The 14,533-nt window shown below is 42.2% G+C and overlaps 1 protein-coding gene across 1 annotated transcript in view; it reads left to right on the forward strand.

The window, feature by feature from the left end:
- LOC138736174 (CUB and sushi domain-containing protein 1-like) overlaps positions 1-14,533 on the forward strand; it is a 2,349,200-nt gene that overhangs the window by 94,075 nt on the left and 2,240,592 nt on the right. The window contains exon 3 of the mRNA XM_069885244.1: positions 7,746-7,962. Coding sequence (XP_069741345.1) covers positions 7,746-7,962 — 217 coding nt within the window. The remainder of the gene's footprint in view (positions 1-7,745; positions 7,963-14,533) is intronic.

Genomic DNA, 14,533 nt, shown 5'->3' on the forward strand with positions numbered 1-14,533 from the left:
TGTGCTTGGTAACTTTGCAGAATCCTCTGAGTCTGTGGCATTCTGGGTTTTATCAAATGTGCTCCATCATTCTGCAATTGCAGTTCATCAGGGATATTTTTCTTTGATAATTTTGGCTGACCTCTGACATTAGTCAGTCAAACGCAATCCACAAGTTGTTGACTTTGTAGTTTTTCTTGAAGTCATGGAGTACACCTTTACAAGACAGCTGCTCCATTGATGCTCAATTCATGCACCCTTGGACCTGCTGGTCATTATTTCAAATTTGGAGATGGCTGAAAATTTAGCAAGACTAGAAAGAAGACCCTGATTGTTTGCAATGCAAGAAAATCTGGATATGCTGGGGTGGAGTGCAAAACACAAGCGTGCTGGAGAAACTCATGGAGAGGTCACTGAGTATCCAGAGGAAGTAAATGGTGCATAGAACACTACAGTACAGGCCCTTCAGCCCGTGATGTTGTCCTGAACTATATATCCTTAAAAATGAAGTACTAAACCCTCCCTATAACCCTCTATTTTTCTTTCATCCATGTGGCTTCTTTGGCTTGGCTTCGCGGACGAAGATTTATCGAGGGGAATGTCCACGTCTGCTGCAGGCTCGTTGGTGACTGACAAGTCTGATACGGTCTCTTAAATGCCCCCATTGTTTCAGCCTCCACCACCATCCCCGGCAAAGCATTCCAGACACCCACAACTCTGTATTTAAAAAAAAAAACTTACCCCTGATGTCTCCCCTAAACTTCTCTCCCTTAACTTTGTACATGTGTCCTCTGGTGTTTGTTGATCCTATCCTGGGAAACAGGCACTGGTTGTCCACCTGATCTATGCCTCATGATCTTGGTACATCTTCATCATCTCCTTTCATCCTTCTTTGCTCCAAGGTCCCAGTTCTGCTAACCTTGCCTCATAACACTTGTTTTCCAATCCAGGCAACTTCCTCATAATTCTCCTCTGCACCCTCTCCATAGCTTCCACACCTTTCCTATAATGAGGTGACCAGAACTGAACACAATATTCTATGTTGACTTTCCAGAGATTTATAGAGTTGGAGCATGACCTCTACTCCTAAACTTAATTCCCCATTAATGAAACCAGGCATTCCATAGGCCACTTTAACTATCCTATCAACCAGCGTGGCGACCTTGAGGGATGTATGGAGTTGAACCCCAAGGTCCCTCTGTTCATCCACACTCCTAAATAACTGACGATTAACCCTGTACTCAGTCTTCTGATTTGTCCTTCCAGAATGCATCACCTCACACTTATCCGGATTAATATCCATCTTCCACTCTTCTGCCCAACTCTGCATCCTGTCGATATCCTCTTGTAACCTTCGACAGCCTTAAGCTCCATCCACAACTCCTCCAACCTTTGTGTCATCCACAAACTTACTGACCCATCCTTCCACCTCTTCTACCAGGCCATTTATAAAAATCATAAAGAGCAGGGGTCCCAGAACAGATCCCTGCGGCACTTCACTAGTCACTGACCTCCAGGCAGAATACTTTCTTTATCTGCTTTCTTCCTGCAAGCCAATTTTTAAAAAATCCACACAGACAAGGTTCCACTAGTCCCGTTCCTCATGACTTTCTGGATGAGTCTCTCATGAGGGAACTGGTCAAATGCCTTGTTAAAATTCATGTCGACCACATCTACTGCCATACCCTCATCAATTTATTTTGTTACCTCCTCAATTAGGTTCGTGAGGCACGACCTTCCCTTCACAAAGACTATCCTTGAGTAGATTGTACATCTCCAAATGCTCATACATCTTATCCTGAATAATCCTCTCCAATAGTTTGTACACCACAGATGTTAGACTCATCGGTCTATAATTCCCAGGATTCTCCCTATTAATAGTTTTAAACAAGGGGACTATATTTGGAATGTTTTGAGCCTGCATAGTTTGTTTGATTGATTTTTCAATGTAACAAATATTTCATCTTCCCTTCCAACAAGCACAGGTTTATTTCACCCAGGATCAAATGAATCATGAGAGAGAATGTTGATATAATGAGAAAATGTACTTGTCCTGGGTCCAGTCAATGGGTGGCATGTGCGGAAGATCTTCAACCCGAAATGTTCTTTCTCTTTCCACCTGCGGTCAGACTTGTTGAATATTTCGGTGTTTTCTGTTTTTATTTTTGGAGATACAGCAACTTTTTCATGGCAGCTTCTTCAGTGGATAGTAGCTTTGCTGGATCTTGCTGCAAAATGCAGAAAAAGGGCTCAAGCCCACAACATTGGTTAGATATCTTAACCTCCTATGGACACTGACACCTGCTGAGTTCCTCCAGTAGTTTGTTGTTTTTACTATAAGCTGTTGCATTCTGCCTTGTTTGCTCAAGTGGAATATAATTGTGATTTCAGAAGAAGTTTTTTTAAGGCCATTGTTCTTTAATTTTATTACCACTATGGCAGTCCTGCAGTCATAAAGTACATCAGAGAAGAAAATGCTTTGAAGGGGGTGCAGAGGAGATTTACCAGGGTGCCTTTCAAAGCAAGGTTGAGCGAGATAGGACTTTACTCTTTGAAGCAATAAAGGTGACTTGATAAGATTATGAGGGGCTTTGCTACGATGGACAGCCAGCACCTTTTTCCTGGGGTTACAATGGCCAATACCAGAGGACATCATTAAAGATGAGTGGTGGAAAATGCAGGGGAGATGTCAGAGGCATTATTTTTAAACGCAGAGTGGTGAATGTCTGTAATACATTGCTGAAGGGGGTGTGGGTGGGAAGCAGGCATGCTGAGGACATTCTAAAAAAATTTAGATATGCATGTAGATATAAGAAAATAAAGGGTTTTGGGTGTGAAGTTTGGAACATGTAGATTGATGCAGAGAAGGTTTACGTAGGTTGGCACAGCATCATTGACTGAAGGTCAGGTCTGTGTTCAGTGTTTTATTATTGTTATGGACCCAGAGGTCCCCAACACCCAGCAGCAATTGAAATTCCCAAGGACAAATGTTACTTAAACAAAAGTAATTTTTAATTTTCTTTAAATTTAAAAAAAAGGATCAAGCTTTAACTTATTACTATCAACTTCATCCCTTTCAATTCTAAGCACACGTGTATGTAATATTTATACAAGTTCAGAAAAATTCTTTGATTTACTGTCAAATCTCACTTCTCACTCCTCCAACTTCACCGGTATCAGGCAATTCTTATACTGTGCGCAGAATTTAACATTTATGAAGTTTCACCAGGCTCTGGTACTTAAAGATAATTGATTTCAGCTCAGGAAGGTTCTTGTTGGTTTCAGAGTGATTTGTTGCTCGTTGGACACACATAAACTGATTTACTTCCATCAGTCACTTCAGTGTCTTGCTGAAGAAACATGCCCCATCAGGGTTTTCCAAATGGGAGTTCCTTTTGTTTCCCTTATCTCAGGTGAAACCCTCTCGCCATCCATTTCTCTTGTATAGACCACAAGGGTTTTCAAGAGACTGAACTCAGAACTCACAACCTCTCTCTCTCCCCCCTCCACTCCCCTCCCCCCTCACGCTTTCCCCCTCTCCCACTCCCCCACCTCTCCCCACCTCTCCCCACCTCTCCCCCCTCTTGCCCCCCCTCTTGCCCCCCCTCTTGCCCCCCCTCTTGCCCCCCCTCTTGCCCCCACTCTTGCCCCCCCTCTTGCCCCCCCTCTTGCCCCCCTTGCCCCCCCCTTGCCCCCCCTCTTGCCCCCCCTCTTGCCCCCCCTCTTGCCCCCCCTCTTGCCCCCCCTCTTGCCCCCCTCTTCCTCTCCCCAATCTATCCCCTTTTTAAAAAAGGGGAGGTGGGACTAGAAAGGGGTGTTTGGTTCGGTGCGGACTAGAAGGGCCTAATGGCCTGTTTCCATCCTGTAATTGTTATGTTATGTTATATACAATATAAAATATGATATATTCATCACAATCATTTAAAGTACATGTAATAGTTTTAGTTCATTTGTCACAATCTAGATATGTTGTGTACTGATGCAGTAAAATGTTGAGAGATTTCAGTCTCGTGGTTTGGATGTCCCAGTGATTTTGTATTGAGCTTACCATGTGATGCTTGGTACACACTCTCCTCCAGGGGTATGGAAATCTGGACCTCCTTGCCCTCCCTGCTGTTTTTAAGTCTGTTTTGACTCATCTGAATAGCACGCCAGATAAAGCTTTTCAAAGAAATACAGTACCTGTGATAATAAACAATTCAATTCATCGATTGGTGATGCATTTCCAGCAGCAAATTTAATGGAAAATGTTTTATAATGGTGTTTTATAATGGTCTGAAGAATAAGTATTAGTTGCATGAGGTGGGAATAGAATTAAATCCAACATTTGAGGAAATCAATCATGTGGCTTCACCAAGCGTTTCAAGCATACATGAAAACAATCTAAAGGCTAAAAAAAATTCTTCAGATGCTGGTTTTCTGAATAAAAGTGACGGAAACAGCAACATCTGTTGCAAGTGAACGGGTAAAGCTTTCAGGGCAAGGATCTGCCATCAGGAACCTTTCCTGACATTTATCAATGAAACCCGCCACAGTGCTGGGGTTTGTTTGCCGTGGACAGAAAGAGTTACCAAGATAGGCAAAGGATAATCAATCAAAGTGCTTCATTACCATTCCCATGAGTCCATCTTCGGCATTACTTCCAAAGGGGTTGATTGTTGAGTACAAAGATGTGGCCAGAACTTAAAATACTAATTACTTAAGAAACTAAAGAATTGATTGTGGGCTTGAGGAAGGGGAAGCTCTGAGAACAGAAACCAATCCTCATCATGGGGACAGCAGAGAAAAAAGTAAGGAACTTCAGATTCCTGGATGTCAACTTCTCCGAAGTCTAATCCGGGGGTCATCATGAAGAAGTGCAATCATGAAGAAGGCAAAGCAGCGGCAATACTTCATTAGAAATTTGAAGAGATTTTCTACGTCACCAAAGGCCCTTGCACAGGTGTACCATGGAGAGCATTCTGATTGGTTGCATTACTGTTGGGTATGGACATGTCAATGCACCTGGCTACTGAGAGCTATAAACTTGACTAGTGCCAAGTTTCGCACCATTAAGGACCTTGTTAAGAGGCGATGCCTCAAGACAGCAGCCTCTATCATTGAGGGTCCTCATTACCCAGGCCATGTCCTTTTCTCACTGTAACCCTTAAGAAGGAGGAACAGAAGTCTGAAGACTCACGCATGCTACAAAAACAGCTTCTTCCCCTCCAACATCAGATTTCTGACCAGGCAATGAACCTATGGACATGACTGGACTTTTTTTTTGCCCTTGTAATCTATCTATTTATTTATTTATTTTTAAAAATCTTGTATTTATGGGGTTGTAATTTCTACTAATTTTGCACCTTGTTCTATGGAATACAGCAAAATGGCAAATTCATTGATGCAAGTTCATGACAGTAAACCTGATTCTCATTCAGATTCTGCAAGTATTTAAATGCCAAAAGGTTGCAGCAGGACTTGGGAATACTTGCATGCGAATCGCATAAGGTTGGTTTGCTGGTACAGCAAGTAATCAAGATGGCAAATGGGATCTTTTTGAAGAATGGTGGGGGCATATGACAGAGACATATAAAATTATGAAAGGAATGGATCAGATACAAGAAGGAGAGACTAGAATTGTGGGGGGGAGGTGGTGAGGGGGAACAACCCTCAAAATTCAGGGGAATAGATTTAAGACAGAGATAAGGAAAGAACTGCTTCTCTCTGAGGGAGAGTGGATCTGTGGAATTCTCTGCAATAAATGCTGCCTCATTGAATGTCCGTGGATAGATTTTTGATGGAATTAAGGGTGCTAGGGATCTGGTGGGTAAGTCGAGCTGAGTCCAGTGGCTGATCAGCCCTGATTGTGTTGGATAGCAGAGCAGGCTGGACAGGACAGATGCTCTGACGTCCATGTCTTCTTTTGAATCTGGCGGGGGTTGTGGATGGCAAGTGAGTAACAAGATGTCTTCAGCAGGAAGCTCCTCACAGGTCAGAACAATGTCCAAGCAGCAGCTTCACTGCATTGCGAGCTCTGCAAAAGCGTTTCAGCGCTGGAATGTTTGTGATTCTCTTATCTCAGGAAATCCAGTCTTCTGTCTGCATCGTTGCCCTTCATCCCAGGTGTCCATTGGAAAGAGGTTGACTATTTTGTTCACTCTGCCACTTGCCTTCCCCTGCAGTGAACCTTGTATCCAGGTTAACAAGGCTGGAAGGTCTCTAGCTCCAATGATGGGACTTCACTGTCCTGTTAACAGTAATGTTCCCAAATGCACACTGCCACAAACATTCTAGATAGACGAATGCCTTTATTTGAATTCATAGGACATAGAACACTACAGCACAGTTTAGGCCATTCAGCCCTTGATGTTGTCCTGACCTATTTATACTTTCAAAAACAACTGATCCCTTCCTTCCTCATAACCCTCTATTTTTCTTCCATCCATGTGTCTGTCTAAGAAGTCCCTTTAATGCCCCTAATGGTTCAGCCTCCACCACCATTCAGGCACTGACGGCTCTCTGTGTAATATTTTTTAAAAAACCCCCGACTACTCTTGATGTGTCCCCTAAACTTTCCTCTCTGCACTTTGTGCAGATGTCCTCAGTTGTCTGCTACTCACTCCCTGAGAAAAGGAGCTGGCTGTCCACCTTGTCTACGCCTCTCAGAATCATGTAGACCTCTATAAATTGACCCCTTTTCCTTCTTCGCTCGAAAGAGAAAATCCCGTAGCTCTGCTCACCTTGCCTCTTCAGACTTATTTTCCAATCCAGGCAACATCTGAATCCTCTCCGTAGCTTCCACATCCTTCCTATATTGAGGAGATCAGAAATGAACCCAGTATTCACTGAGCCGATGATCCTTGGAGTTTCTCCAAGATTTTTTCCCGAAAGAATGTTGTGATGTAATAGTTTGCTCTTCTCAATCTCCAACGGCAAAGAAATTCTCTTTCAACCTTTGATGCCATTAAAATATCACAGAAATTAAGGGTATGTTTAACAAATATGAAATATTTCACGCAGTGTTTATCAAATGATCAGAATTCCTGTTCTGTCAGGCGATAATCACGGAAAATTAGTCATAATTTGTCAATGAGGTGTATTTTTAAAAAAGATTTTAGCATTATTGGAATGATTAATGTGTCCTATTTATTGATTTGATCCATGTATTTGAATTGTTTATTGATGTGTCCATGATACAGTGTGAAACTTTGTTTTGCGAGCTTATCCAGGCGAGGCAGCATCTACAGGTTGTGCAAAAATATAAGTGTAACACTATATTTAAAACAAAGTTGCAGGGCATGGTGTTAAAGCGAAAAGCGCAGTGAAAAAATGCAAGGGCATAATCTCTCACTGATGAAAGTCCATTCCAGAGTCCGGTAACAGCGGGAAAGAAACTCTCTGAATCTGGAGGTGCACATTTTCAAGCATATCAATACAGTGCCAAGTTCAATTCCTTGACCAAGGCCAATGGGCGTGGTGTTCCATAAAAACAGGCCCTTCTTCCCATTGTGATCATGCAGACATTGATGCCCATTTCCATGGATCCTTGCTCACTTAAGATCTGTATTCTTCTGTGATCTATGCTTTTGTATAAACCTTGAAAATAACCCATTGTGGTTGCATGAAGTAACTTTGAATGGTTGGTAACAGGAATTTTGATAGCTTTCTGGGAATCACAATCAGCTGTTACATATATATAAAATGTTGCTTTCTCTTTAGACCATTCACATGTTGATCAAAGTGCCCGTTTAATAGCCAGATGTGATTTTATTTTTTCATTGCAGATCAGAGTTGTGGAGGATTAGTGCAAGGCCCCAATGGGACAATTGAAAGCCCTGGATTTCCTTATGGCTACCCAAATTATGCAAACTGCACCTGGATTATCATCACGGGAGAGCGGAATCGGATCCAGCTCGTGTTCCAGATTTTCGCATTGGAGGAAGACTTTGACATTTTATCCGTCTATGATGGTCAGCCTCAGCAGGGGAATTTGAAAATGAGGTAAGGTGCCATCTGTTTATTAAGTGAGCTCATGTTTCCACAGTTGCTTTTGCACTCCTTGAAGTGATAGCTGTTCTCCTAAGCACTTTGTTTGGGCCAATGCCAAAATCTTTCAAGGAACTCGTGGTTAATCTGATCCAATTTGAAAAGAAAATGTGCAGTTTTCGACGTTTAAATTGTTGTAAGGATGCAATGCATGCTTAATGTTCTGATTTGAATATCCTGTTGGGTAAATTCACATTTTGTTTTTAATGAAGTTTCCCTCATTTTGGGGGAACTAGCCCTTTGATATCATACCTGTTTCCTGTCTCTTTGCTGTCTCAAAAAAACTGACAGAGGGCTTGCTCTGATACCTGAGTCACTGGCCTTAATTTGCTAATCAGAGCATCTTAAGGCCACTGTTTCTCTCAGTGATAGATGCCGGCTTTTTTTGCCTGAGATCATGTGTAGTATCGCATCTTGGCCTTTTGACTAATATCGTGCAGTTCATTCAATGCGAGATGATTAATTGGATCCATTCAAAACTGGAACATCAGGAGAGAAGATGAAGACATCTGAGAGGAAGAGATGATCTGGTGTGAGCTGGTGTAAGGACAGTCCAAATCAATGGGTGGGAAAGCGGTAGCTTCCCCATCAAGTCTGGAGTCAGGCAAGGTTGCCCGCTTTCTCCAGTCTTATTTAAAGTGCTTCATAGAGCTTTTTACTGAATCCATCAGGAAGGACTTAGGCTTAAGAGGAGTGATGCTGCCAGGTATAGGAGACACTCCGGTCAAAGCATCCCTGATCATGAATGATATCATTGTCTTCTGTTCAGACCTAAAATAGACTGATTAACATTTGCAGCCATTTTGAGTCTGTTTTGAACATAGGAAGAAGTGCAAGGCAGCGCGCTTCGGTAAGCGATCCACCATACCCTTCACAGTCAGGTCTGATTACCTGGAAGTGTTGGGGATGAGGATCGGTGGTGTGCAACAAAAATCAGTTGGAGCAGCTTGGAACTTGTTGCTCTTCCAGTAGACTGAGATGTCAGTGAAGTAATGCTGTTGAATGGGACATTCCAGGCTCCAGGAGTATGTGCTGGGCAGCGCACTGAGGCTTGGCGCAATCAATGCGAGGGTGCTGTGATTAAGGACTCCAGTCTGGACCCCTTCTGTCGCCTGGCATTAAGCAGCAGAAACTGAGGGGAAGCCACTCAAGCATCAGCGAGTGTGGGGAGAAGGGGAGTAACGACAAGGTGCCACAATGGTGCAAAATAGAGAATGAATGTAACAATGTACATTGATGAAACACAAAGGATATGAAAGGACATCGAACGGTTTTGTTATTTATAACTAACCATGATGATTGGTACAACAATGCACATGAATAAAGTTTATTTTTGAAAAATATACTCTGTGATGAGTTTTGTGAGTAACTGGGCTGTCACCCAAGCCCTGTTAATCCACTGAGGCTAATCTCTTAATAATGTCTGCTTTATATCTTGTTAGTTGTATTTATCATTTACTTTGTTGACTTTTGGCAGATAAAGTTAAAAGCTAGATTTTTGTGTGTGAACAATATGCGTGTCGAAGAAGCATTCTTCTTCGGACAGCTCTTTCACCCATTGTCATACAGCGTGGAAACAGGCTATTCAACCCTACTTTCCACCAAAGATGCCCTACCCACCTTGGTCTGTATTTGGGCCATATCACTCTAAACTTGTCCTATCCATGTATCTGTCCAATTTCTTTTCTTAAACATTGTAACAGTGCCTGCCTCAACCACCTCCTACGGCAGCCCGATCCATGTGCCCACCAGCCTATGTCAAAAAGCTGCCCCTTGTGCTCCCATGAAATCTCTGAGTGTGTTTTAACGAGTAGAATTTCAGTCAATGAATGAAAATAAATCTGGTTAACAAAGGTTCAGTAATTGGAGTATATTCATTCTTCACTGTATTGACGAGTTGTTGAAGCAATGAAAGAAAGGAGTGCATTCTGCTTCTCGAGGTGAACAAGAAAATCTGCAAGCGCTGGGATCTAGTCCGCTGAAGTGCTGGAGAAATTGGAGCGCTGTGTGACCTGCTTCGGTTCTCCAGCAGTTTTGTGCACTGCACTCAGCCTTCAGTCCAGATTGTGTGAAGTGGTCACCAAAATCATGGCACTGGAGTAATTGGAAAATTACTTCTTTTCTCTCTTGTGTTTATAATGGTTTGATCAGGAAATGTAATGCATTTTCTTTTTGTAAGAATATCTGTCTTCATTGGCCTTCTGTTGATTGGTTCAGTAATGCACAAAAATTAAGCCGTCGACTTGTAATCCAGGCTAATGACTGCAATTCACTTTTTTCATGACTACTGATCAAATAATCTTTTTGAAAACACCATACTTTTCCTCTTCCGTCGTGTCAGAAGTGCTTTTCACAGGATGGTGAGAGAAAGAGAACTTGATGTGGAATGAGAGTTGTTTCTCCAAAAGCCGGAAATTGCTGGAAATAATTGTAAGGTTGGCAGTAGATGCAGATATTTCAAGGCCCAATTTAAAAGCAAAAAGATAAAATATGAACCAGCCAAATCTCCAAATTAGGAAGGGCAATTGTAATGGAAGATTTAAACAGTGTTTTTTACTTTTGCAGCCTTTGCTTCTGCAAGGCTGAGAACCTGCTTGTTTTTTAGAATCAGCAGACATAAGCTAAATTCCACCGAGGGGCCAGAGATGCTGCTATCTGAAGAAAGGACATCTGTGTACCAAGAACATTTAATCTTCCTGCTTGTTTTGGTCACAGATTGTCAGAGGCCTAGCCTTGACGCAAAATAAACCATTGTATTCAAAGTGATAAGCTGAAAATTACGTTATTCGATAGAAGCCTAGCATGCTAGCTTGCTTGCTTATCTTTCTTGCTGTGCTGGGAATAGATGCTTGGGTAAGCAGTTTTTGGGTAATATAAGCCATGGTCCCGCTGCTGAAGTTTGAGACTCTCTGAGAGGTGGCAACATCTCTCAGCAATAAGAACTACTTCTAGAGTCCAGCCAATGTCCTGGTCGGGGGAGGTGGAGAAGCTGCTACCGGCGCTGTGACAACCTACTACAAGTGTTCAATTGTTGCCTTGCTTCGGCAGTTGGGACCAGTCCAGACGGTGATAAATATAGTTGGGAAGGGCTTGCATATTGTAGTTTGAAATCAGCTTTTGAATTTGTAATAAACATTTGTATAAACTGAACTGCTCTCGGTGTGTGTGTCTATTTTCTTTCGGTAGCTCAAACACTGTGACCAATCTAAAATGAACAAAGTGAGAGGTACAAGTTTACCCAAGACAGCAATACTATGTAGAATCCAGTTGGATGGAGGATCCTCCTGAATGGAGAACATTGTGATTTTCTGGCTCCATTCTAGTTCCTGGTACTTCATATCTTGCTGTTGGAAGAAGCAGCAGAAACACGAGGTGTTACAAATTCAGATCGGAGGTTTTACTGAATGGAAGATTACTGTCATTTATACAGCTGCAAAGGAAATCTTGCTTGTTGTAGCTTCCAGTTGTGTGAAACATGCGAACAACAATTTAATTAGGATGCCATGAAGAGAAACAACAGATCAATATAAAAGGAAAAGAAAAGAAAATAAATAGCAAGTATTCACTTCGTTCTCCTGGATGAATTCATTTGAACTACTCTGAGAGCCATCATGAACATCTCAGATGGATCCGTGTTGTCTAGTGTCCAACAATACAATGACTTAGTAGGGCTACACCATATTTAGTATTGTAAAGTGGCTCATTCCACAGATAAATGAAGGAACAGTAGCACTGATGATGAACCTCTCTTGCTTCAATTATTATGGTCACAAAGGCAACAAGATTTTATGCATTCAATCACCAGCGAGAGTGTGAGCTTGATCAATTAGTGCCGGTGACCAGGTTCGAATCCTGCTCTCTCTGCAGTGATTCTCAACCTTCCCTTCCCACTCCCATCCCATTTTAAGCAATCCTTTACTCTGCAAGGAGTTTGTATGTTCTCCCCATGATGCTGGTTTCCTTTGAGTGCAATTTGGCCAGTTAATTGAGTGTACTTGCATGGCATTGGTTTCATGAACTGGACGGGACCTTGACTCTCCTGTATCATTAAAATTAAAAAAAATGTCTAGAACTCCACTGCATGCTTCTCTGTTCAACCATGCACTGACCCTGAGACAAGGCTGCTTGAGAACCAATCAACCCATTTTCCATGGAAACCCCTTGGGTCTTTCTTTTGAACAAGCTGCCATTTGAAAATTTGTTGAAAGGCCTTTGAAAACTTTGTGCAGGTCTCCACAAATGCACTCTCCGCATTTGGTCTCTGTCTTACCTCCTCAGAAGAATTAATCAAGTTCATCACAACCTTTTCTTCTTAAATTTATGCAAACTTTAAATGAGAATTGTTGCTGCAGTAATTATGTTGTAATCTAAATCTTTTTCTCAACAATTTTGCAGCCTCAAATGTTAGACAGACAGTCCTGATCACCAACTTCCTTTAATGAACATTATCTTAACACCTTTCTGTTTCTCTGGTACTTTGTCTCTAATCAAAAACTATTGAGAAAGAATAATGATCAGTGTCACCTTATTTCTTTTACATGTTGGAGATTTATTTCCTTTTGTAAATGTCAAATCTTTAGTATTTTCTCCCTTTGCTTTTAAATCAGAGAGAGAATCAATGCAGAAACAAACCCGTCGAGTCTGCAGCTTGAACCACTCATCCACGTTGATGCCAGGGCAATCCTATTTTTATTTTCCCCACATTCCCTCAGCCCCCCTAGATTTTGCCCCTTTTACCGTACAAGAGAGTTCATTTATAACTGACCGACCCACACATCTTTGGGATGTGGGAGGAAACCTGAGCACCCAAGGGAAACGAGCATTGTCCCAGTGGGAGTGTGAGACAGTGGCACTCTGACCTCCACCACTCTCCAATTCTCCAGTAGTCTACTGTTTGATATTCTTCCTACGCAACTGTATTATATTGCCTGCCTTCAGTTGTGTCAAGAGAATTGCAGAGTTCATTCACAATTCACATGCATGTCTTCTGCATATTGGTAATGATTGTGGCCTCTCCTAAATCTTCCCTCTGTGATCTTTTCTTCGCTTTAGTTGTTGCTTTTACTCACTTTTTAAATAATGTCTCACTTCCTTTTGAATTTTACCCTGACACAGTTCATCCAACTCTCAAAGTTTGTATTGTTAAACTCTCAAGGACTGCTCCAGGTTTTATACAAATGTGTTGGAGAAACTCGACGTGAACTGAAAAGTGAGGGAGGTCAACAAGGCAAAACCAAGACGAACAAGAAAACCTGCAGATGCTGGGGTTGAGGGCAAGGCACAAATGTGCTGGAGAGACTCTATTTCTCATGAATGCTGCGGATGGATCTGGACGTGGAGGCTTGCTCACGGCCATTCATCTAGTTGGTGGGGGTGTGAGAGATGAATGACAAGCAAAGGAACAAGAATGAGAGAAATATAGAGTACCTTGAGGCACAAAAAAAATCACAGACAACGCAAATTTGAGATTAAAATCGGTTGGCAAAAACACAGCAGGCGTGGAAACAGACTTCACCATTGCAAGTTGATGAGCTTTCCATCGGATAAGCCATGCTCTCATTCAAACTTTGAAAGGCTTGTTAGCTGAACACCAAATATTATGTTCGGTTTAAAGGGTTGCAATGGGAAAAACAATGAGAATGATTATACACCCACAAAGGAGGCTCAACAGCGGCTACTTTGTAAGGTGTCTGAGGAGATTCAGTATGCCACCGAACACTCTAGGAAACTTCTACAGGGGTATCGTGGAGAGCATTCTGGCTGGTTGCATCACTGCTGAGGAAATCCACACGAGGTAGTGTTTTTAAAAAGTAGCCTCTATCCTCAAAGACCCCTGCCACCCAGGACATGCCCTCTTCACTCTGCTACCATTGGGGAAAAGGTCCAGGAGCCTGAAGACGAGCACTCAGCGGCACAAGGACAGCTTCTTCCCTGCTGCCATCAGATTCCTGAATAATCAATTAACCAAAGACACGGCCTCACTTTTCGCGCACCATTATTTTTACTTTTGTATATAGTAATGTTGTAAAATGGTTATAATATGAATGTTTGCCCTGTGACGCTACCACGAAACACCAAATTTCATGGCTTGTTCATGATGATAAATTCTGATCCTGATCTTATTCTGGTGTGCTGACTGGGCTTTGTTGGCACAGTGTAAGAAGCCAAAGGCAGAGAGATCAAGGAAGAATTAGGTTGGCAAATCAAAGTGTTGGCAGCACCAATAAAGGGTCCAAACCTGAAATGCTGTCTTACTATTTAGATCCATCGATGCTGTTTGACCCACTGAGTTCCTTCAGCTCCCCAGGTTTCCCCAGTGTGGAGGAGAGCACCGACTATCATTTAAAATCTTAATCTGTTCTTCACAGGGTGGGGGCAGGGGTGGTTGATGGAGGGGATAGCCACTGACCATTTCCCAACCAAGTGTGTTAATTCTTGACTGAGATGATTGTCTTTGGTTGTAACACTTTAATGTGCAGTTTGCAAATAATTTTAAGCCTTTTAACCTAAAACATCATGAATACAG

The sequence above is a fragment of the Narcine bancroftii genome, chromosome 6 (genome assembly GCF_036971445.1).
Source record: "Narcine bancroftii isolate sNarBan1 chromosome 6, sNarBan1.hap1, whole genome shotgun sequence".
In the NCBI taxonomy this organism is placed as follows: Eukaryota; Metazoa; Chordata; class Chondrichthyes; order Torpediniformes; family Narcinidae; genus Narcine; species Narcine bancroftii.